General features: G+C 39.4%; 1 protein-coding gene across 1 annotated transcript in view; it reads right to left on the reverse strand.

Moving 5' to 3' along the window:
* ADAMTS14 (ADAM metallopeptidase with thrombospondin type 1 motif 14) overlaps nucleotides 1-25,981 on the reverse strand; it is a gene marked incomplete at its 3' end in the record, with an annotated part of 83,280 nt that overhangs the window by 6,271 nt on the left and 51,028 nt on the right. The window contains exons 7-19 of the mRNA XM_081328609.1: nucleotides 25,656-25,761; nucleotides 24,574-24,717; nucleotides 21,779-21,911; nucleotides 20,218-20,331; nucleotides 18,399-18,547; nucleotides 16,598-16,773; nucleotides 14,896-15,029; nucleotides 12,600-12,723; nucleotides 10,338-10,421; nucleotides 8,645-8,808; nucleotides 7,170-7,335; nucleotides 2,768-2,900; nucleotides 1,383-1,590 (exon numbers count right to left, since the gene is read on the reverse strand). Coding sequence (XP_081184735.1) covers nucleotides 1,383-1,590; nucleotides 2,768-2,900; nucleotides 7,170-7,335; nucleotides 8,645-8,808; nucleotides 10,338-10,421; nucleotides 12,600-12,723; nucleotides 14,896-15,029; nucleotides 16,598-16,773; nucleotides 18,399-18,547; nucleotides 20,218-20,331; nucleotides 21,779-21,911; nucleotides 24,574-24,717; nucleotides 25,656-25,761 — 1,835 coding nt within the window. The remainder of the gene's footprint in view (nucleotides 1-1,382; nucleotides 1,591-2,767; nucleotides 2,901-7,169; nucleotides 7,336-8,644; nucleotides 8,809-10,337; nucleotides 10,422-12,599; nucleotides 12,724-14,895; nucleotides 15,030-16,597; nucleotides 16,774-18,398; nucleotides 18,548-20,217; nucleotides 20,332-21,778; nucleotides 21,912-24,573; nucleotides 24,718-25,655; nucleotides 25,762-25,981) is intronic.

The raw sequence follows: 25,981 nt of genomic DNA on the forward strand, positions 1-25,981 counted from the left end.
CCAAAGTATATTGCCAAGTCAAGGTTTTGGAGAAATATCAGAAATATTTATTCTAACCATGCAATCAGCTGAAGGAAGTAGATGGGGACTGTCATTACATTCTCTTCAGTTATCTGAAATAAATTGTAGATTCAGTATATCTGGAGAGATTGTGAAATACACATTGGAAAAAAATGGAAATAAAACATTCCAAGTAAGATACTTCCAATAGTTGGATTTGACAAATTCCATTTTCTATGTTTTTCCCAAACACATTCGCACTACACTCTGTCAAGCCACAACTTGATGCAATCAATAGGTAGAACGGATGTACACAATAGACCAGGCTCAAAATATTTCAAGTGTGAAACAGCTGTCTCAGGGATTATGCACTCCAAACAAAACTCAGGTGTTGTGTGAATTTGGAGTTGTGGATGAAACAAAAACACAGCAATTCTGAGCAGGACAGCTGGGTGTTTTGTGCTGTTTTAGTTGATGTGATTCAAAGCTGTCTTGGAACGTAAATGTGATTTTCTAAATATTCATTTCTAGGCCCTCTATCAAGATAAACCAGTCAGATGTACATCAAAGCTTTTTTTTGAAGAAGACTGCATTTGTATCAATGGCCCGAGTGGAATTCATTTTCTGTAGAACATCTTCTGCCTCTGGAGATGGCAATTGATTAAAAATTGAGGGATTAGGATCTTTTAATAAAAAACAAAAAACAGAGAGCGAAAGGAGAGCCAGGCTACTAATCTCTCTTTACATTATTTTCAATCACTCTATCCCAGGACAGAAGAAGAACACATTTGTCACTGAATTTGAGAAAGACAACACAAGAGGAAAATAACGCTAAAGTTTCCCCCCACACACACACACACAAAACTGTTCTTTTGCCAGTTTCTCTTTTTTTTTTGCAAACTGGATTTTAGGCACTGCTACCTCATTAGTTCTTCTGATTATGGAGTGAAAAGAAGGGAGCAGGCAGCATTTCCTGACTCAATTAACAAATTTTATTAAACAGCATCCGATAAAGTAGGCTGCAATTCATGAAAGGTGATGCCTTTCCATAAAATTTGTTAGACGAAATGGTACTAGCACTTCTTGATTACTTATTTTTTTTACCACTATATACTAACAGGACTCTCCCATAAACTCTGTTCCTATGGTTTCCTAGGGCCCAAACACTCAAAAATATTTTGCATTTTGTTTTGGGGAAACAAAGCCACTTCCAAAGGTTTCAACAGACTGCTTGAGGCAGGTTGTTGTGATATGATTAAAACAAGTGTCCCTTTTCCATTTCCATTTCATGAGTACCTGTGAGAGGAAGAAAGAGATCACAGAGCTAGTATCTCCGTAATCTGTTAAGGCAGTGATATGACCACATGGGACTGATTCCTTACCTTAGACCAAGCCCCTGTCCTCCATTGGGCAGGACACGGGATGCGGCTACAAGACCTTCGCGTATCCGGTTTCTCTCCTGCGCAGTACTTTGAGTGCATGGTCCGGTTTGTACCATTCTGCAGCTGTTGTACACACTGCACCACTCTGACCTGGACCCCCAGTTTGCCACAGGATTTACTGCAAGCACCCCACTGCTCAGTCCCCCAGCTGCCAAGAGAATAGCAAAACTCAGGATTGTGAATTCCTAACAGTTAAGGTCCTAAATTCTTTCTGACCAATGTCAACGGGGATAATATTTCAGATTGCATTTGCAAGCTCATATAAGCTAGACCAGTATTTTTCAACCTCAACATCTTTAAGATGTGTGGCTTCAACCCTCAGAATCTCCCAGTCAGCAAGAAAAGAACTCCTTAACCACACCTCTATTTAACCTCATTGAATTTGGGAAACAGTGGTTTGATTTTCAGCAATAAATAAGGTCGATAACCAAAGAATAAACCTTTATTGTGAGCGACAAACAAAAAAGCTGGCTTGTAATAACTTTTTTTTACAAAAAGGTTGTAGCTCCACGGGTACTCTCTTAATATTTAAAACTAGAATTATATTTTTCTTGGCATTCAAGATTTGCAAATTTGTGATTTGCCATACAGTGTCTTACAAAAATATTATCCCGTGTTAACCTGGGGGCATTGAAAATATATTTTCTTATAATATATATAAAAATTAATTGTTCAGTGGTTTAATTTGTCCCCTATTTATGATATAAAATAAGAAAACGTGGATTTCTTTCTCTCTCTCATTGGGCCCAGCATCTGAGCTTTTTTTTCATAAAGAACATAAATCTTCCAAAAAATGCTACTTATGCAAGTTTATGCATGCTTGCAAGTTAGGCTTGTTATACACATTTAGGTGGATAAAGAAATGGACAACAGTGATTCATGAATTATAACCCACAAATTCTGTCACCACCATAGCAATAAAGGCAGTCCTCAGCTTACGACCACAAGGGAGCCTAAAATTTCTGTGGCGAATCAAGGCAGCCAACTGCGTTTTGCCTCATTTTATGACCTTTTTGCCACGGTTGTTAAGCAAATCACTGCACCATGTGGTTGTAAGTGAATCTGGCTTCTCCTGCTGGCTTTGCTTGTCGGACGCCAGACAAATGGTGATCACGTGACTCCATCATGCTGCCATTGTAGTAAAGACGTGCCAGTTGCCAAGTCCCTAAATTTTGCCATGTGACCCTGTGGTTGCTGTAACAGTCATAAGTGTGAAAAGCAGTAATAAGTCCCTTTTTTCCAGCGCTGTTGTAACTTTGAATGATCACTAAATGAACTGTTGTAAGTTGAGGACTACCTGAACTGTTCATGAAAGCAGCACTCACACTGTTGGAGAGCACTCTTGCACATTACATCTTCTGCGGATTGGCTTCGGTTTCTTCCCGTTGCCACAGAAGTTGCGGTGTAACATTCGGTTGTCACTCTTCCTCCGGCATCCATACTTGGCATATTGTATTCCTGCAAGATCACAAAAGGAAAACAAATGAAGGCATTTCAAACGTATGTTGCAAATTACAATTGCAAAGAAGGAATGTTTTATCACCAGGGGTAAAAGCAAAAAAAAATGTTGCATATTGTAATGCAGAAGATTCCTAAAATGAATATAAAGCTGGAAAACACAGACTTTCCTTTTAGGACTAGTCCTAAAGGAAGTTGCAAAAAAAATAAAAATAAAAATGGGAATTTTGTTCCTGTATACCAGGGGTCTTCAAACCTGGCCCTTTTATGACTTGTGGACTTCAAAGCTGGCTGAGGAATTCTGGGAGTTGAAGTCCACAAGTCATAAAAGGGCCAAGTTTGAAGACCCCTGCTGTATACTGTATCTTGACTGCACCAAGAATTCTTTATCTGCAAAAATGGAAAGATGTGTCAATCTCCACAATGGAATAACGGATGGAAAAAGTGATGGAACTAGCAGAAACAGTAAAATTAACTGTTTTGATCGAAGAAAAGAATACAGGTAGTCCTCGACTTACGACCACAATGGATCCCCAAATTTATGTTGCTAAGTGAGACATTTGTTAAGTGAGTTTTGCCCCATTTTACAACCTTTCTTGCTACAATTGTTAAGTGAGTTGCTGAAGTTGTTAAGTTAGTAACATGGTTGTTAAGTAAATCTGGTTTTCCCTTTGACTTTGCTTGTCAGGTCACAAAAACTGATCCCATGATCCTGGGATACTGCCACTGTCGTAACTATGAGTCAGTTGCCAAGTGTCTGAATTTTGATCACGTGACCATGGGGAAGCTGCAATGGTTGTAAGTGTGAAAAACAGTCCTAAGTCACGTTTTTCAGTGCCTTTGTAACGTTGAATGGTCACTAGATGAACTGTTGTAAGTTGAGGACTATCTGTATATCTGGTTTTGTTTCTACTTGGAAACTGCTTCTAGATTTTGTGCTTGAGACAGAAAAAAAAAGAAATTTTGACTTTGGGATTTGATGATTAGATTAGTTTGTTGTTATAGAAATTATTAGTAATATACTAAATATGCAAAAGTAAAAAGTTGAGGCTGTAACTTTACTATTTATGTTCTACTGCACTAAAAATATTGGAATTTAGTTTTTTACCCTCTAATTGCACACTTCTCTTTTTCCTTCTTCATTTCCCCATTTCCCCATTATTTGTATTTTACATTATAATTTTAATGTTATCTATCTATCTATCTATCTATCTATCTATCTATCTATCTATCTATCTGTCTGTCTGTCTGTGTGTTTGTGTGTGTGTTACATACTCACACATATATAGTTATATGATATATACACATATGCAGATACATATTCATATACAGACAGATACAGACAGATAGGCAGACAGATAGACATAGATATTAGTTACATGATCAAAATTCAGGTGCTTGGCAACTGGCATGTATTTCTGATTACTGTAGGATCCTGGGGTCACATGACTGCCATTTGTGAAATTCGCAGCTGTTTTCTGACAAGCAAAGTCACTGACCAACTGTAGTGATTCACTTAACAACAGGGGCAGAAAAGGTTATAAAATCGGATGCGACTCTTAGCAAAAGAATTTCTCGTCTCGGTCGTAGTTGTAAAATCACTACTGCTACTGTAATCAATTCTTGACTTGGACAATATTTCAAAGTCACTCGTAAAACTCTGTGAGCAGTATGAAGAAGTTCTTGACAGCAGAATTAACAAAGCACAAAAGTTTAGTCCATATTAGGTGGCAATAAAGATAGAAAATATTTGGGAGACCTCCATGCAGGAGATGAATTCAGAACCTCTTCTGAAATCCAGTGATTACAAATCGAGGCTCTAGTTAGCGCCCTGCTCTTCCACATTTTACCAGATTTACCAGATTCCTGCCCTTGTTTAAAGGTTGGGGAGCCCTGTTCCAGCAGGCTGGTTGAGATGACAGATTTTGAACCAGCATATTTTGGTCTTACCCCTAATGTATTTTTCAATGAAATTTTTGGGCATAGGAGTGAAAAATGGCAGTCTAATGAGGTCATCCATAATGACAACGAAAGCCCCCGAAAAGAATAAAAAAGCAATTCATCCCAAATCTTAACTACTATCTGGTATTAGTATGGGTGTTCCCAAAGCTTATCCTTGAAAATCAAATTTTGTAGCAGCAATATTAGAAAAACAAGCTTGAGTCAACAGTCAGATTGAGCTTTTCAAAAACTCCTTTTGTTTTTGGAGCATTTTGTTTGCATTCATTCATTCATTCATTTCTTGATTAATGGGAAATATGTTGTGCCAAATGGGTCCTATAAGGAACCGCAACCCTTTCTGAAAGGGCTCAATTGATTTGTGTAATTTATTAGGCCTACAAGGTTGATAAGATATGACCAATGGTAGATTTGGGTTTTTTTCTTTTTTCTTTTTCTAATGATAAGGATATTCTATGTATTGGAAAGTTTAGCTGGGATGATATATATTTTTGTTAATAGAAGAGTAGATATAACTCTCGGTCTGTTTTATTTGTTTTTCACAATTTGTACTATGTGATTACCGGTATATGGTTTGTGTCTTTAAACCCCTTGTCCCTTTCCCTATGTATTATTCTGTTGTCAATTTTACTGTAAATAATTAATAAAGATTATTTTTTAAAAAAAAATGAAAGGGCTCTATCACTTTGCAAATATTGCCAGCTGTTTCTCATGATAAGAAGCAATGGGTGGATATTATCTGACAGTGAAATTAAACAATTAAAAAATGGGACAGCTTGCTTAGAAAAATCCTGATGGCAGTAAGAGCATACAAACGCAAGGCTTGATTCATATTATATTGGCTATTAATTATTACCTAGAACATAGAATCATAGTGCTGGAAAGGAGCTCGTGGGTCTTCTAGTCCAGCCCCTTCTCAAGGCAGGAGACATTATGCCATCCAGGTCAAATGGTTGTCCGGTCTATTTTTAAAAAACATCCAGTGATGGAGCACCTACAACTGCGGGAGGCAAGCTATTCCATTAACTGCTCTTACTGTCAGGAAACCTCTTTAGTTTCAGGTTGAATCTCTCTTTAACAAGCTTCCGACAGGCCGAAGAAGAGCTTTTATCCATGGGCTGTTAGGCTTTTGAATGGGATATAATTTTATAAACTTTATGCATGATTGACTTGCGAGGCCGGAGTGTTGTGCAATTAGCTCACATGGTGTAATAAGATGGAGGGTTTGTGTCACTGTAAGTTGGGGGTGGGGGCACGAAGGGAGGCTCAGCCAATCTCAATGTATATACATGGTTGTACTTTGACAATAAAGGTTCATTCATTATTGCTTCCTGCCCTCTGGTGCTTTCTTCATTATGACCAGCCCCTCAAGCAATGGAAGACAGTTATCATGTTTTTCCCCCCCTCTCAATTCTTCTCTTTAATAGGCTAGACATATGTATTTTCCTCAACTGTTCATCATACGATTTAGCCTTCATACTCTATCATCTTTGTTGTTCTTCTCTGTACCCTTTCTAGGATCTATTGACTTCCTCTAATACAGATCTGAAGTTCTAAACCAGGGGTGTCAAACTCAATTTATTTGAGGGCCGCATCAGCATTGCGGTTGCCCTCAAGGGGCCGGGTGGGTGTGGCCAGGGTGGGCGTGGCCTACTGGGTGGGCGTGGCTAGAGTGCGTATGGCCTACTGGGTGGGTGTGGCCAGCTCTACATCGTTCGCATCAAGGGTGCCTATGGGGGCCTGGGCAGGAGTGGGACAGATCTGGGGGTCTCTGGCAGGAGGAGGGTCTCTGGGCCAGGGCCAAGGCAGTGGGGGCCGTTCCCTCACTGTTTCCAGGATGGCTTCGCGGGCCGCATGAAACCACTTCGCGGGCCGGATCCGGCCCCCGGGCCTTGTGTTCGACATGTCTGTTCTAAACCAATACAAGGTATTTCAATATGTGCCCTAATGTAATATTACTTTGAAATGTCTGTTCAATCTCATTATGCTTGTATATCTTTTTTTCATTTTTATTTGTCTTACTGTCCTTTCAGGGGGAGGGTGGTATTGTATTTTTGAATACCTCTAAAAGAAAATAAAGGTGTGTGTTTTTTTTAAAAAAAAACAAATGTAGAAAATTGTAAACTCTTTCCTTCCATTTAGTGGCTGTTTGATACTCCAGATCCTGTAGCCCTCAGCGTTCATCATCCAGTACCTTTTCTAAGAAAGGACTACCTTTTTCATTTTTAAATACAAGTCCATCTGAGCTGGGCCATTCCAGGACTTGCTTGCATATGGAAAGTAGTTCTAAGCATAGCGAGAGAATAATACCTCCACCACAAGCTTTTGAGCAAGGAGACCAGCCCTTAAGAGCCCACTCATATGTATTCGTTTCTTCAAGAAGGACATTATTGTTTCCGATGACAGGGAGAAGATCTTCATGAATTATATATTTATACATCAAGCTGCTTTTGGAACTATCGTCTTGTGGGATGACCTGGAATCAAAGGAAATAAGATAATATTTTTTTTTAAAAAAATGGTTCCTTTATGTTCTTGAGTTCTTACTGCCTTCCTTCTCTGGATGGCTGTTTTACCAACACTTACTTAACTGACAACTGTGTACAAGGATTCTGAACTAGTTGCCACGTCCAACAGAGATGGAAAGCCAGTCTGGTGTGGTGGTTAAGACAACAGGCCAAAAGCTAAGAGACTGGAGAGTTCTAGTCCCACCTTAAGCCAAAGCTAATTGGTTGATGTCTCAGCTCTGGGAAAGAGGCAATGGGCAAACTATTTCTGAAAAAGCTTGCCAAGAAAACTTGCATGGATTAGTCCAGGCAGTCACCAGGAGTCAAAAGTGACTCGCAGGTACACACATGCAAGCACACACACATGCATGCACATGCGCACACACACTCACACAATCAATAGAGATGGGCTCCAGAGGTTTATTGCTTCAGGGCTGTTTAGTGTGATTTGTATAGCGACTTGAGAACTGCACTCCCTAATGAATGTGACATATTTTAAAATCTATTTTAAATTTATTATTTTATTTTATTATTGCAGGGGTTTTTATGTTATTAGGGTAGGGGGGAACTATTGTATGGAGACTTTCAATGTTATAGCTCCCTCTACTGGTAAGAAAAAACCAATATAGCCTTCTCTTCTTTAATATAAGGTAGTCCTTGACTTGCAACCATTCATTTAGCAACCTTCAGAGTTAGACCACCATTTAAAAAGGTGACTTTTGATGGGCCCTCAGACTTAGATCCGTCATAACATCACTACAGTCATGTGATCAGAATTTAGGCACTTGGTAACTGGCATCTATTTACAATAGTTGCGGCATCCCGGGATCATGTGCTCACGATTTGTGACCTTCCTAGCCAGCTTCTGACAAGCAAAATCAATGGGGGAAGCTGAGTTTGCTTAATAACTGCTTGATTCACTTAACAACTTCAGTGATTCAGTGGCAAAAAAGCTTGTAAAATTAGGTATGATTCATGTACCAACTGCCTTGCTTTAGCAATGGAAATTCTTGTTCCAATTGTGGTTCATAAGTTGAGGACTACCTGTAGATGGGATAGCAAATAGAAGAGGGAAATAGTTCTCTTCCACTTGCTCAGAGAAGCAACCTGGATACTCCAAGCTTTCAGTCCCACATACTTTGGGGGAACCTGGGAAGGACCACAGAAAAGTGATAACTTGCAGGCTGCAGTTCTCACGTCCCTGGTTTCAAACAAGAAAACAACACTTGTGCTTTTTTTGTATAGATGTGTGGGAGCCTAAGGTATCCTCAGGACTTACCAGAACATTGATAGCTTGATGAAGGGGGCCACTAGTCCTCAAGCTTTCCTTGCCGTTCTCAGCGGTGTATTCCCATTCCAAACCCACCTTCAGAAAAGTATGGTTCTTGACACCTTTGATGCTTGGCTTGATAAGGAACTCACCAGTGTCTTGGTTCTTAACAGCTAGAAAAGGAAAAGGAAATTATTTACAGAAGATGATCAGGCTGAGTCCGAGGGTGGGGTCAAATGCACCATTAGTTTGGAGTCACTATGCCGCCACAAGAGATCTAATGCAAACCCCAAGAATTCCATTGATCTTATATGGCACCAATTCGCCCTTGACCATTAGTAGTTCAGATTCTTTCGTATAGGCAACATGAAATTAACTTGTAGCATTTTTGAACTCTGTCCTGGGCCCTGATTTCTTGCGCGTGACATTATTTGGATTATGGCTCTCATCAACATCCTTCAAAAAGAAGAGCGGAAAATGATACAGACATTGTTTAGGTATAGAAAGCCCTGAAGTCATAAAGGGACATGTTTTCCCTGTTAAATGTTATTTTGTTTATTGGTTTAAATCTGCCACCATTTCAGTACTTTTTTGCACCTATAAAACAACAGAATGTGGTATAGGCACCTGTCCTTTATTAACTATGAGAACTAATGTACTATAAGAAGGGGATGTGGTGCAGTGAAAAAGCATGTTTTCTCTATAACTTAATTAGAATTTCCTAGTAGCAGTAGAATATGCAAGCTACTTTTCTCAGTCTCCTTCAAAATGTTAGGTGGAGACAAATTTTTGTATTCTATCATATTGACAGTTTGTTGTTGTTAGAAGTCATTTGTCCATACAGTCACTAGGGACTCAAACTACTGGCACAAAATTAACTCTTGTCTACTTTAATAATAGATAATCCATGCGGAAATCAAGCCTGTAGTGCCTATTTATATTTTGGAAAAGGCAACTGAGTAAAGTAGGCACAGGATATAAAGAAACTGTTTAAAAATATTAATTGGCTGATATTAATTGGCTGAGATTCAAGGTGCTGGTGATGAGCTATAAAGCCCTAAATGGCGAGGGTCCGGGATATTTGAGGGAACACCTGCTGCCAGCATCAAGTTCCCTTCGTCCAGTACGCTCCCACAGGGAGGGTCTCCTCAGGGTGCCGCCGGTTAAAGATTGCCGGCGGGTAACACCCAGGGGGAGGGCCTTCTCAGTGGGTGCGCCTGCCCTGTGGAACCAGCTGCCTGCGGAGCTTAGGACTGCCCCCAACCTCCGTTCATTCCGCCGGGACCTGAAGACCTGGCTCTTCGAGCTCTCTGGCCCAGGCTGAGAATTTTTTAATCTTAATTTTAACTGGGTTTTAATTTTCTCAGAGTTCTATTTAATCTTTTTAATTTGTTTTAACGTTTGTATTGACTTTCTTTTAAATGCCCTGTAAACCGCCCTGAGTCCTTCGGGAAAGGGCGGTATATAAATCTAAATAAATAAAATAAATAAATAAATAAATAAATATGCAAAGGCAGCCTTTGGAAAAACCATTAGCTGAAAATCAGCTTCAATGAGTTCATGTGAAAATTAAATATCTGTTTTGGTTGAACTTTAATGTTGACTAGATTCAGCCCTTCTGTTTTTTTGACAAACATTTGTTAAACATCCCTCTGAATACACAGTACAATTTGTCATGGTTTCCCAGGCAATCTATTCTTACCAATTGTATGGGATGCAGGCTCCATCTCCTCAATTAGAACATGCCTGGCACCTACTGGTATCTCAAACATTTTCAGAGCAACCCCTAAAAATAAGCCATATTTAAAATGGACAGTGTTATTGTTGGGGATGAGTCCTAAATATGCATAAAAAATGAAGCTGCTGAGACAGGAACCAGCAGTTACTAGGCCATAAAGAACTGTTATGTTAACCCGGATATGGTGTCTTTCATGACCACAAAGAAAATGACCAGATATGCATTGATAGAAACAGTTTGGAGGAAAAAGTGATAATAATTTAAGGCTTTGATTTCTGCATATCATAGCGGGCAAATTTTCTGCTCTTATATGCCTCTGTTCCTCAGTCACATGTTTGAGAGTCTTCTAGGAATAAGCCACTTCCTGAATCAGGGATTAAGAGTCATGACTGTTTAGCTGCCTTTAATTGCCAATATAAGTTTGAAAATATAGTAGTATCCTACTACGGAATTGTCAGGCAGCCCCTTAATCTTTCAGAGATGAATACTATTTCCCATGAATATAATTTTTTTATTTTAATAAGGAAATTTTTGGCTATGAAGCAGGCTTGCTGGCATCAGTACTGAATAGAACTAACTACAGGAATGTGGGACATTTATAAACTTGTCACAGGCTCACACAAGCCAGGTTAGTTCTTTTTTTTCATTTTAACAAAAGACTGATGCTTCATCGTATAAATTATAGTGCATCTTATCTTACATTCCTCCATTAGCCTCCAATTGGTAGCCAGCAATGTAGGTCCCATTTCCTCATGGTGAGGACTTTGAAAAAAGGAAAAGAAATTCCTTCTCTAACTGATTCAATCCATGCCCAACAAACGCAGGGCTCGTATGTGGGCAGTCAGGATATGTGCAGTGGATCACTTCTCGGGAGAACAGGAGGAACTGCGTCAAAACAACTGGATATATTTCCCTCCTTTTTTTTGAGGGAAATAAAGCTGGGCACTTTGAAATATTCAAAAGGGCCCATCTTCTAGTAGCCTCACATTATAGCAAACATCAAGACCTATATTTATTTTAACATCACTTGGAGTGATACATCCCTTGCCCACAGGGTCGTTGGGTATAGTTCCTTAGGAGCTACCATAATTAAAGATCAGGATGCCAGTCTCATGACAGTCACCTGTCTTCTAAGGTGACCTGTTTCATTCCTTGTTATGTCTCTCCACCTGCCCTTGAAACAGCTTGCTCTTCATTCAACAATTTATCAGAAACTCCATCTTTGCCCATTCACCTCATTTTTTAAAAAAATCATAGCATATTATTGGAAAGTTCAGTTTTAATTATTGGATGTAAGTTTCCATCTATTCTCTGCCCATCATCCAGATTCTTCTGGAGAAACAGGCGACAAATGCCACCTTAGAGCAATATCTCTATAGCGGTGGAAATTATCAGCAAAACAATTGGCTAAACTTTTACTTATAGTTGAGTTCACTTGTAATAACTCAGTTCAGACCTCCACTCAGAGGTTCCCATTTCAGACTACCTATAACCACCACCCATGTCTGCTACTGAACTTTTCCAGTTGTCTTTTTCTCTAAAAGCCTGCCACTTTCTCTAGGTACTTCAAATTTTCTTAAATATCACCTGGATCATGTCAAGCCCTCCTAAAAGCAATTTGCTGTCACAGCTAAGAAAGTGTTATTCCAAAGTAGAGCAGCTGGCAGGATCCAGCTGACTTTGGCTGTTCTCAAAAACATCTAAACTGGGTTGCATTGGTAAACAATCAAGAAATGATAGTGTGGATGGCTAGAGTGGTTAGCTAAACTAGTTAGATGGGAAAATATTCCAAAAATCATAAGCAGCAGCCGTTTCCATATTACTGTCAACACCCATAGGCTTTCCCTATAGCAGGGGTCTTCAAACTTGGCCCTTTTATGACTTGTGGACTTCAACTCCCAGAATTCCTCAGCCAGACAAGCTGGCTGAGGAATTCTGGGAGTTGAAGTCCACAAGTCATAAAAGGGCCACGTTTGAAGACCCCTGCCCTGTAGCTTCCAAGAGCTGATTATAATATTATCTTTACATTATATTATCTTCCATAACTATCAAGAACTCAAAAAACTTAAAGAGGACGGAAGCACATTATTTATGTTAAGAGAACTGCTATGGAACGCCAAGACTATAAACATATGCTGAAGTATAGAAGACTGTGTTTACCTTTAATTGTGATGCTAAATCCACTATCATTACCTTTTCAAGTAGCATTTGTTCTTCCATTCTCACCTGACTGCTTGGGGGTTTTGACCAAAGTCCCCTTCACTGTTCTACAATGGGAATTGTCACCCCCGCAAACACCACACTTGTCATCCTCCTTCAGAGAACCTATTTCTCTGTCACACCCAACATGCTGCCATTCAAAGAAGAAAAACACATGATTAAGACATGGGGTTAAGGATGCAAAATCAAAACGGCAATTCTTCAAATGAACTCGGAACAGGCCTTGCACAGTACAGTGAAATATTTCTCTGTATGACTGGATGATATACTTCAGTGTCTCTCAACCTTGGCATCTTTAAGCTGTGTGGACTTCAACTCCCAGAATTCCGCAGCTGGTATTCATTTACTTTGTGGGCAAGCATCAGATTTAACCAAATAAGCCTACTTATGTTTATATTATATAACTGAGCCTTGGTGGAGCAGTGGGCTAATGCCTCCTTAAGTAACACCAGCTGCCTGCAATTAGTGCAGGTTCGCATCCCACCAGGCTCAAGGTTGACTCAGCCTTCCATCCTTCCGAGGTAGGTAAAATGAGGACCCAGATTGTTGGGGGCAATAAGCTGACTTTGTAATAATGCCGCTTGGGGTGTGTATGAAAGCCCTAATAAGCAGGCATATACATAGAATGAAGGCTACTGCTAAGCTTGTAAGCCGCCCTGAGTCTTTGGAGAAGGGCGGGATATAAATGGAATTAAAATAAATAAATAAATAAATAAATAAATAAATAAATAAATAAATAAATAAATAAATAAATATTTTAAAAGAGCCTTACAAATCAATAAAATGTATTTTAAAATCAAAACAAAAGTTAAAAAAATCTATATAATTGCATTTCCTGGTTTGCCAATGTATTTCTTTCAGATATTCCTCATATGGTTTATTCCTAGGCCTGGCATTTTCTACTGGAACTTAAAACATATTATGGATATTCTGCTTTAAGTACACAATCTGTTCATTTGCTGTATATGGCAGTGACTCTTCAGAACTGTGACTCAGGATGTACCTTTCACTTTTTCTGCGGCTGCACATTTCACAGGAAGATTATTTATTCATGTATATATTGTTTGTGTGTTTATCTTCTGTATCCCTAATCTGCTTTCAATAAAACCTAGTTCATGTTCTGCCTTGGAAGGCAGAAAATGCTGAACTTTGCAGCTGAGGAGCACGACGTTATGAATGTGTTTAAAGCATCATTGCTGAAATGTTTTAGAACAACAGACTCCCATCCAGGTCTTTCCAGGTAGTTCTGGTGGCACAGCTGGTCCTCGACACAACCATTAACCTATGACCATTTTTCACACTTATGACTGTTGCAGCATGTTCTGTTCCAGCCTACGACTGGCCCTGTTTGTGTGTCAGGGACAACCCCTTTTTCCTTTTTACAGTCAATAGGCTGGAAAAACCCAACCCAAATTTATTTACAGTTCAAACAAAAAAGCAACAGAATATTTCCTTCAATAAATGAATCAAAATATCAAACAACAGTCAACAAACAAGAGTTAAACAGAAGTAGCAAGAACAGACCAGGAATTCTCTTAGAATGTCTCCAAACAGTTGCCTTCAGCAACCAGCCCCGTCCACACCTTCCCCTTTTATTATCAGTCCCAAGGCGTGGCTTCTCACTGCCTTCTCCTCCTCTCACTGAGTTGCCTCATTGATTTGCTCTGCTCTGCTCTGCTGGATTGCCTTCTGCTTCTAGTGTCTCTGAACAGATTCAGCTGTGACTCTTCTGAGTCCGACACCTCGTAGTCACACAGCTGAGCCTCATGAGGAATATAACTGGAGGGGCCAGGCTGAGAGTCCTGCAGTGCATCAGAGCCTCCCTCTGACACCAAAGGCTCTCCAACCCCCCTCCTCCTCCTCAGATTCATCAGACTTAGCTGCTGGGAGCACAGGCTGACACTGAATCACAAGACAGCATCCCTATGATTACATGATCAAAATTCGGGTGCTTGGCAACTGGCATGTACGTATGACAGTTGCACTGTCCCAGCTGGCTTCCAACAAGCAAAGTCAATGTGGGGAGCCGGATTTACTAAATGAATGCATGATTCTCTCCAAAACTATAGTGATTCACTTAACAACTGTGGCAAGGTCATAAAATGAAGCAAAACTCACTTAACAACTGCCTTGATTAGCAATGGAAATTTGGGGCTTAATTGTGGTGACAAGTCGAGAACTGTCTGCTTAACTTTACCATGGCCATCCCTGGCACTGAAATCAGAGAGCGTCTGTCACATATCTATTATAACTAATTTCAGAAAAGTTTCTAAAACTTGGAATGGACCTGCAAGTTACATACCACACATTCACCCCTTACACAGATACTGTATGGATCTCTGTAGGTGCACCTGGTACCATCGTGAACAACCTGATTCATAAATACCACATCTCCAGTTTCCTCAGACTGGCAAATTAGTTCACATTTCTGGGCATCTGCAGAAAAATAAAATACATAGAAAAGATCAGTTCTATGTTCTGGTAATTGAGATGAGTAGTGGAACTCTGTATTTACAATTCAACTTCCTGGGAATCAAGGAAACCAATCTATGATAGTTTCTTCCTCCTAGCAATTCATCCTTATTTACAAAGAGATACTAAGGCCTAAACCTGACACGTCCAACCTTAGCAGCTTTAAGACGTGGATTTCAGCTCCCAGAATTCTCCAGCCATCATGGCTGGCTAGAAAATTCTGGGAGTTAAAATCCACAAGTCTTAAAATTGCTAAGGTTGGACACTCCTGGCTTAAATCATGGGCGCATATGCAAATGGAACATGTGGATTATAGTAACATAAAATATTCTTCAGTAAATATATTCAGAGATAATGAATCAATGTTACTGCTTCAACATGAGTTGAAGCATCTTCTGGATATTTCTATACATTCATAAAAGTTTTGATCTGAAGGGTTGACACATTGCATGATTTCATTCATCCAATATAGAAGAATAGCCATGCATTGAAGTTGGACGAGGACTAGGGTGATAGCAAGTCATTCCATAGTGATTATTCATGTAGTATTGACCCTGTTTGGCACATTGGTCTCAAATATTAGCAAAGAGTACTCAGAACACACAGAGTATATTTTATGCATAGACCTCTCACTTCAAGGAAAAATCGCACAACAATAAGAGGAGAATTAACTAACATGGTCCCTCATCTGATTCCCAGTGGACAAGATAGTCTTATGAATTGGATTCTTTATGGTTACTGATCACTAGGGTAGTGACATCTCATGGAGAAGTCACCGAAGTGAATAGAATAGAATTCTTTATTGGCCAAGTATGATTGGACACACAAGGAATTTGTCTCTGGTGCGTAAGCTCTCAGTACATACACACAACAGGTGATAAATCATGATCATAAACAGCATAAAAATACATTCATCATAAATCATAAGATAAGTGACAGTCATAGTATACTAAATAAGCAAACAACATAAATCATACTAGGATACTAAATAAAACAATTATATAAATTATAAGGTACAAGCACCAAATTATCATCACAAGAAGATAAGGAGATAGGTAATAGGAAAGATGAGGAGAATAATTGTAATACAGCATTACTAGGTAGTTTGACAGTGTTGTACGAATTAGTTGTTTAGCAGAGTGATGGCATGGGGGGAAAAACGGTTCTTGTGTCTAGTTGTTCTGGCTTGCAATGCCTTATAGCATCGTCTTGAGGGAAGACATTAAAGCAGTTTATGTCCAAGATCTACAGACCCCCTCACATCCTGGACATATTTTACAATTACTGCAGTAACAGCTCTTTAACAAGAAGGAGGAGTGAGTTTCTGCAGTGTAAAGAACAGGCAACTTCAAATTTACTCATTGCTCTTTCTATGCTTGAATAGCACTTTTTATTGTAGAAATAGGGTAGGATCCATGTTTCTATTGTTCAAAAAGTATTATTATTATTATTATTATTATTATTATTATTATTATTATTATTATTATTATTATTATTATTATTATTATTATTATTATTATTATTAAATTTACCCTCAGGGTGCTCATAGGGAAGCCAGGTGTGCTTAGAGTTTTCATGGATGTAATAAGAATTCCGCTTGGAACACTGCTGGGCATGAAAATCCTCATAGGGACCTTGGCACTCTTCGGCGTTGCAGACTTGATATTCATACGTAGCACCTGGACACTGACGGCCACCATAAGCTGGGCTGGAAAACAAACAAAGAGCCAGATAAGGACCAGAGCACTCAAATTCTGCAGCCCAAGGCAAGCAGGAAGGGCATTCGGTTTCATTCATTGTAATTCTTTCTCTTGTTGGTTTATATAAATGAATAAAAATTATATTTACATTGTGGTTTTTTAAAAAAAAATAAATCTCAAAGCAGGCATACAATGCATATAATGGAAACATCTGCAAGTAAAGCGTATTTACTATTAACAATAAGCTCTAAGACAGAGGTCCTCAACCTTTTGGGCACCAGGGACTGGTTCCGTGGAGAGAGGTTTTTCCACGGACCGGAGAGTGCGTGGTTTTGTGTGCTACCTGCATCCCACGGATGGGGCTTTGCTTGTTTGTGCAGACTGGTTGCTGGCATGCTGCAGCATGGTATTGGTCCACGGACTGGGAGTTGGGGACCCCTCCTCAGATTGATTTATTTATTTATTTATTTATTTATTTATTTATTATTTATTTATTTATTTATTTATTTATTTATTTATGGGATTTATATCCCGCCCTATCTCCCGAAGGACTCAGGGCGGCTAACAACAAAACATATAATAAGTACAGAAATTAAGATCAAAATAAAATTAAAATCATCTGTGCAATAAACTAAAATTAAAAATTAAAAATAAATTAAAAATTGTAAATATAATTAAAATGCCTGTCAGTCCAGGTCAGCCAGGTGGAAAAGGAGTGTTTTGAGGCCGCGGCGAAAGGACTGGAGATTTTGGGCCATCCGAAGTTCAGGGGGGAGCTGATTCCATAGGACTGGCGCTCCCACAGAGAAGGCCCTCCCCCTGGGGGTCGCCAGCTGACAGATTACAATGAGATTCAGGCTTAGCCTCATCCAATCATCATTAGTACATTAGTGAACATTTACTCTAAATTTCCTGATGGATACACTTATCACTGAGGACAGATTAGCACTTCCTGCTGTGGAACTATGGTAACTAATGAAAATCTGTTGTTCTTCGAACGTTGCTCAGAACCACTGTAATATGATGCCCCAAAGGAATGTGACAGAATGAAGGAGTCAACCTTGAGAAAGATCTTTGCTGATAATTAAGACTGGCTTATAGCTAAGCAGCCACTGTCTAGCTCTAGTTTTATATTAGCTGTAGGTAGTAGTTTATTTAAGTGCACCCATTAAAAATACACAATATTTACAGACCTAATTTTGTTAGAATTGACATTGTAGGCAGACAAAAACCCAAAGGCTATAAGGGGAAGAGAGACCATTCTCATATTTTGGCATTTATTAATTGCGCTATGATTTCTTGGCATAAAATCTTCTCTTTATTGTCAGCTATACTGGGGAGAGACCCAGTTTGGTGCAGTAGTTAAGGCACCAGGTTAGAAACTCAGAGACCATAAATTCTAGTCCCACCTTAGACATATGGGTGACCTTAGGCCAGTCACTTTCTCTGAGCCTTAGGAAATAGGCAACGGCAACTTCTTTCCAAAATCTTGCCCAGAAAGTTGCAGTTGCCAGCAGTCAACACTGACTCAAATGCATTTCCACACCCACAAAAGTTCAGGGAACTATAGAGTTGCTCTGCTAAATAAGGTAGGTCCTCTTGACACCTTTATCCCACGGAGAACCAGACTTACGGTGGTCTGTTGCAGTTCCTGCTGCGGGAACGCACCCCACCCCCACAAGTCCTGGAGCAGGAACCAAATTTGGACCAGGAACTCCAGCCGCCATCCTGGCTGTAAGGTTGTTCTGAAGTCTTCCAGATGCAGTGACCCTTGAAACACCACTGGAACAGGAGAAGAAATAAGGGTTACCTGAACACCTGCCTCTTCATATCTGTCCAGTGTTAGTGAGGAGAGCAGTTCTACCGCCACAGAAGCACCCAGCTTTACAATAGGGTTCGGAATCTGTTCCTCCCACTTTCATTGGTCAGGCAGACAGGGATGACTGTGGAGCAATAAAGAAAGGTCTCAGGGGGGCCTGGGTGGCACAGGATAGTCATGAAAAAATCTTATCACTTCTAGAGCACCAATGTTGAATCTTGGCACAATCCAACAACATGCTGACTCCTATCCTTACCTTACTTTTTCCCCCCCACTTCTATATTTTCCAGTGGGAAAACCAAAAGGATATCATGGGAAGGCATTAAACCAGGAGACTTCAAACTCGGCAACTTTTAAGACTTCTGGACTTCAGCTCCCAGAATTAGCCAGCCATGGGGAATTCTGGGAGTTGAAGTCCACAAGTCTTAAAGTTACCAAGTTTAGAGACCCCTGCATTAAGCCTACACTTGTATCTTCCATGAACGTAGCAAACCCAAAGTATGAACAGCAAACAGTCATAGGTTAAAAGGAAACAACTATCTTTTCACTATTAATCAGGAGGTGTGACCTGAAGCATTTTAGTGCTGCAGGAAATATCAAAATAAAAACCATCATTGCAAAATAACAACTACCATGAAAATGTACAAATTGGTTTAACGTGAGATTTCAATCATTATTTATTTATGAGCCATGCTGGCACAGTGGTTAGAATGCAATATTGCAGGCTAACTGTACGCACTGCCAGGAGTTCGATCCTGACCAGCTCAAGGTTGATTCAGCCTTCCATCCTTCAAGGTCAGTAAAATGAGGATCCAGATTGTTGGGAGCAAATATGCTGACTCTGTAAACCGCTTTGAGAGGGCTGTAAAGCACTGTGGAGCAGTATATAAATCTAAGTGCTATTGGTATTGTTATTGTTATGCATAGCCCATCCTACTGTCCCAGGCATTCAAAAATTAAATTAAGGCCTAATTTTTTTACAGCCACTCAAATTGTACAGAATGCCAGAATAGGAATTGCCAAAGTTATCTATGAGAAATACTAAGCGTGGGAAAGACTGTAACAAAAATAAGCAAGTTACTCTTTTGATTACAGGGGTAAATTCTGGGGATCCCATGCCTTTAGCTGCAGCTCCAGAATCTCTCCCCACTCCCCAATTATTTTGCATCAACATGGGAGGGGAGGTTGCTCATGCATTCTAGAAGTCACTTTAAACCTAGGGCATTGAGACACGGGTATATGAATCACAGCAAGCAAACAAATTTAACAGATAATCAACTTCATTGGTTAAAAGTGAAAACAATTAATTATTAATCAATTCATCAAAAGTAGTAACAAACATTGCTATTGAATTATTCAATCAATTTATTTCCTTCCCTTCTCTTTTTCGTCCTTTTGATGTGACACTTAGCAATTGGGTTGTCAGTCCCAAATGAGGACTAAACGAGGACTACTTTGTATTGTCCATTTGAAAAGAAAGAATATGCATATGAGGTAAAGGATAAAAAATGTATAACATTGTCCATTTTTTGCCCACAAGACATATAGTATGTCTGTCTGTCCATATATGGATGTAAAACTGTTTGGCCTCCGGCTAAAATGAGACTGAAATCTCACTCAACAGCACACCTACCTGGCCGGAAGCACACTCCGTTCCATCCAAAGGTGGCCCTTTCTTCGTTTTACAGAAATAAGGGTTGTCTGGATGGCTGCACCACAGCTGTTTGCAAGGGTCAAAAGTTCTGAACTGTAAAGGAGAAAGACCACATAAAACTCATTGCTCTTTCGCCATTTAAGCCAAATGTACTTTGCTTTGAACAATATTTTATCTTTTAATTTAGTGCAGTTGCAGCTCTACATTATAACTACAGTTTAAAAAAAAAGAAGAAGTGGTGTGCAGCCACTAAAGAATAATCTCATAAACTATGAATTGATTAAAGCAGGGGTCCTCAAACTTGGCCACTTTAAGACGTGTGGACTTCAACTCCCAGAATTCCCCAGCCGGCTGGCTGGGGAATTCTGGGAGTTGAAGTCCACACGTCTTAAAGTGGCCACGTTTGAGGACCCCTGGATTAAAAGTTATCTGTTGTCCGCTATTTGCACAACTGCTGATCCAACAAGTTTGACATACATTCAAGATAAAGAGTTCAACATAGATTTTTTTCCCCCAACCACATTTGCCTCGTTCAAAGCAAGATCTTATTTCTTCATCTCAAAAGCTCATGATTCTTCCAATTTGAGATCAAACCCCCGGTGACTTCAAAGATACTCCCCTATATGGTGTTTCATGGCCTTCTTTAAGGATATTTTTACTATTATTTCCCAATATAGCCAGCCTCTGCAGGGGGATAGAATGGGAGAGTAGATAAATATATCATGAAATTATAATCATTTAAAAAGAAACATAATTTTAGGGACCTGGCAGACAGAATTTGCATGTTGATGTCATTGCACACATGTTGTCATTTTGGTGTGCCTTTTCTTTGATGCGGATTCTTATGAGACCAATCTCACGCACCCTCAAAAACATTATTTGTTATTTTAACTTGCAGCTTTATGGATAGAAAATATCCATTCACTCCCATAAAACATTGCCATTTAGTTTACCTACATATATTTGAGGGCCCGCCACAAAGAAGAGGGGGCTCAACCTATTTTCCAAAGGCAAGATAAGAAACAATGGATGGAAACTAATCAAGGAGAGAAGCAACCTGGATCTAAGGAGAAATTTCCTGACAATGAGGACAATTAACCAGTGGAATAAGTTGCCTTCAGAAATCGTGGTTATTTCATCACTGGAGGCTTTTAAGAACAGCCACTTGTCTGAAATAGTACAGGGCCTCATTCCTGAGTGGTGTGTGTGTGTGTGTGTGTGTGTGTGTGTGTGTTGGACTAGAAGACCTCCAAGGTCCCTTCCAACTCTTATTATTCTCTATTCCTTATTCTCTACATAAGTTTCCCATCACACTATCATGAAAAGCTACTTCAGAGGCTGAAGGGATTCTGTGGAACTGAATGGAATAGGTCATCGGCAGCTGCAGGACATGGCAAGGGGACAAATCTAAAGCAAAGCCACCAGTGGGCTGAAGCCAACATGTGATTCATTAAGAAAAGAAACCCTAGGAATTAACAGAAGGAAGAAGAAATGGTTTCCCCCAAACATACCAACACACCAACAACATTTCCATACTCACAGCTGTGCATGTTTTGTATCCCACACCAAAGTCAAAGCGGCATTGCTCATCCATAGTGTAATCAATTCCTGGCAATTCCGGGAGTCTGGGCCAGTCCTGCATAAAAGGGTCATCTAAGAGACAGTCATAAGAACTGCAGCACAAAAAACAGAGATTGTATATTAGAAATTAAATGTTCCTTGCAGATTCATTCAGCTGCTCCAAAAATCCTGGCACTCTATAAGTTTGCATTTTTTCCTGATCAAAAATTTGTTTCTCTTTTTGTTTCAAATGGTACCTATATTGAAAAAGGATGCAAACCTTGATGAATGGCAGAAGGGTATTAATAAATTTATTTGGGCGGGGGAAAAACCAAGAATTAAATTTAAGATTTTACAAGATGCTAGGGAAAGAGGGGGACTCAAGGCGCCGAATTTGAAACTGTATTATGATGCGGTGGCCTTGACATGGCTTAGTGATTGGCTTAATTTAACTACGGTAATAAGAGAATACTTCACCTTGAGGGTTGGGATTTGGTATATGGATGGCATGCATATTTGCTTTATGATAAAAAGGTGGATAGGGCTTTTAAATCTCATATTCTTAGAAGTGCCTTGTTACGTGTCTGGAAAAAGTATTATTATAAGTTAAATTATAAAATACTGATTTGGGGAATTCCTGGACACGCGATAGAAGGTGTATCTATGGGAGTGAGTTTGGATATGTTTTCCTATAAGGAATTACTTAGATTGGAAGGGAATGATTGGCAACTTAAATCATTAGATGAGTTAAGACAAGAAAACATAAGTTACTCTTGGTTTCAATATACCCAATTGAAAGCTAGGTGGAAGTTGGATCAGAAGGTTGGCATTACAATTACAGATGAAAATTTAGTAAAACAAATTAGATTTAAATTGTGCACATATAAAGAGGATATATAATGTTTAATTGAATTGGATTCGGAAACGGAATTAGTTAAAGATTGTATGATAAAGTGGGCACAAAATATCCAGGAACCAATTCAGTTGGATACTTGGGAGGTAATTTGGGTTAGAAATGTTAAATTTACTCAGGCTCAAAATTTAAGAGAAAATTTTTATAAAATGTTTTATAGATGGCATCTGGATCCCAAGAAGTTGTCTAACATGTATCCTAACTTACAGTCTAAATGCTGGAGATGTGATAGTTTAGAAGCCACCTATTTTCATATGTGGTGGACTTGCAGAAATATAAAAGCTTTTTGGGTTAAAATTTGGTGGAATATTCAAAAGATTTTTAAGAGAAAGATAAAGTTCTCTCCGCAATTGTTTTTATTGGGCATTGTTGTAGATTGTGATGTTAAAGAAACCAATTTGATGTTGAATATGATAACAGCAGCACGTTACTGGTGGGACAATACTGGAAGAAGGATAGTTTGCCTACCATAGAAGAATGGGTGTTTAAAGTATTGAATCTTGCAGAAATGTCTAAGATTTCTGCTTATTTGAAGGATCATTCACAAGAAAGATATATTTCAGTTTGGAGGAGATGGATAGATTATATTCAGAATAAATATGGGACTAAAAAGTTCCATTTAGCTCAGGGGTGTCAAACTCAATTTCATTGAGGGCCGCATCAGCATTGCGGTTGCCCTCAGGGGGCCGGGTGGGTATGGCCAGGGTGGGTGTGGCCTACTGGGTGGGTGTGGCTATAGTGGGTGTGGCCTACTGGGTGGGCGTGGCCAGCTCTACATCGTTCGCATCAAGGGTGCCTATGGGGGCCTGGGCAGGAGTGGGACAGATCTGAGGGTCTCTGGCAGAAGGAGGGTCTCTGGGCCAGGGCCAAAGCAGTGGGGGCCGTTCCCTCACTTTTTTCCAGGATGGCTTCGTGGGCCGCATGAAACCACTTCGTGGGCCGCATCCGGCCCCCGGGCCTTGTGTTTGACATGTCTGATTTAGCTTATGAGTAGATTTTAGAGTGATAGTGTTATTAATTTTAGTGTTAGTACTTTGTATGTATCTATGTTAAAGGGGAGTTAAAGCACATTATGAATTTGGTTAATTTTATATTATGGATAATTTTTAGTTAGAATATGATTATTATTATTATATCTATAACCCTGTATTTAGCTCTGGGAAGCGGGGGGAGGAAGGGGGGTGGTTTGGGGTGGGTGGGTTTTGGGGATATTGTAAAAAAATTTTTTTCATAAAACTCTTTAATAAAAAAAAATTATGTCATCCTATTTCTACATTAGATTGTATATAATTTCTTCTCATCTGAAAGAAACTCCATACACATGCGTTTTGTCCATGTCCTATCCATATTTCTTTGAGCACTTTTCCCCAATATTCTTAACTACGTATACATTATCTGAATTGCAAACTACTGCACATCGCAACTTTAAGCAAAGTTAAGATGCTTATTTATAAACTGCTTCCTGATTAGTCAGCAACACAAAAGCAAGCTTTGGAATAAAGAGTATTTTTCTCCAACCCCAATATTCAAGCTATTTGGCATTTTGTATCATCCTAATTGTTCTGTAAATTTTAAAGTCTTTTGGCTTCAACTGTATTCTTTCTTACCATTAATTCATCTGATACAAAATGAAACAGAATGATTTCAAAGCAATGAAGTTAAACTTACTGTATAAGGGGCCCTTGGTGCTCTTTGATCTTAGTTGTTTTCTTGCAGATATTTCATTACCCAAAATAGGTTCCCCATTAACATGTTACTTAGTTTGGGTAATTAAAAATCTGCAGGAAAACGAATTCAGAGAGCACCAAGGGCTCCTCATTTCAACCCTGAACTACAAATATTGTCCTTTATTGGAAACTTACTGTATATAACGGTTCAACTCCTGTTTGCTACATCGGGACCAGTGATAACGGTGAAATGCAGCCTGCACTAGTGGTGCCATAATACTGCCCATGCCAGTCTCATCAGCACATTGGTTACCTTGTCCATCGTGTTCCATACCTAACCTGTTAAAAAATAAACCTTTAAGTTGTACAATATTTCCCAAGATCCATGAAGCACTAAATCATGAAACTGTATCAGCATTTTGAATAGCATTGAGTACCCTAGTACGTTTATTACCGTGTGGTCTGAAGTACGTACAATTGTTTTGGCTATTAATATAACCAGATCTGCTTTACTCATTAAAAGAAATGAAATGGGCCTACCTCTCCAAAAACATGGTCAATCACTAATATGAGAGCAAGCGACTTGGTATCGTTTATATTTTGAGGAATAGTTGATACAACACGAATATGTTTTTCCAGAATCTGTTAACCTTTAGATATACAGGGAATTCTCGACTTAAGACAACAATTGAGCCCAAAGTTTCTATTGCTAAGAGAAGCAGTTGTTAAGTGAGTTTTGCCCCATTTTATAACCTCTTTTGCCACCGTTGTTAAGTTAATCACTGCAGTTGTTAAGTTAGTAACACAGTTGCTAAGTGAATCTGGCTTCCCCATTGACTTTGCTTGGCAGAAGGTCACAAAACGTGATCACATGTTCCCAGGACACACCACCACCCTCGTAAATAAGAGCCAGTCTCCAAGCGTCTGAATTTTGATCATGTGACCATCGGGACGCTGCAACAGTCGTGTGAAAAACAGTCATAAGTCATTTTTTTCCAGTGCTGTTGTAACTTTGAACAGTCACTAAACAAATGGTTATAAGTTGAGGACTACTTAATACACCTAATGTGTGATGGTTGACAGCCAGGAGGTGACACCGAGGTTTTTAAACAAGGTCCTGGTATTAAAGTTCTTATTAATACGGAAAGTTTTAAGAACAGCTGGAGCAAAGGGCATCCAGGGCGTCCCGTGTTCTACCACAGCTCCCTCAAAGAAGCAACAACCACAAAAAAGAACAACCTGGAAGAACTGAAGAGCAACCTTTTCCAGTAACTTACACGTGTCCTGTCTCATGAGCAACTACAAAGGCTGAAGAAAATCCATCCTCATGGTTAAGGGTGCAGCTACGCAGAGGGTGGCACATGCCAGTGATGGGAGCATAACCTGAAATAAGATGAAGGGATAAAACAAAGAACAAGAATGAAGCAGAGAGTCAAAAAGGGAGGGAGAGAGAGAAAAAATGAAAAAGAAAATATGAAAAAAAAGGAACCTCATGCTGGAACTCTTTCAGTCGTATTTCACAGTCACCCCTCCTCTGGGAGAGAGAAATGTCTCAGAACTACTTAGCCTTATAAAGGGAAACCATGAAATTGTTCCATATGTT

This window comes from Vipera berus, assembly GCF_964194415.1.
Source record: "Vipera berus genome assembly, chromosome: 5".
Classification (NCBI taxonomy): domain Eukaryota; kingdom Metazoa; phylum Chordata; class Lepidosauria; order Squamata; family Viperidae; genus Vipera; species Vipera berus.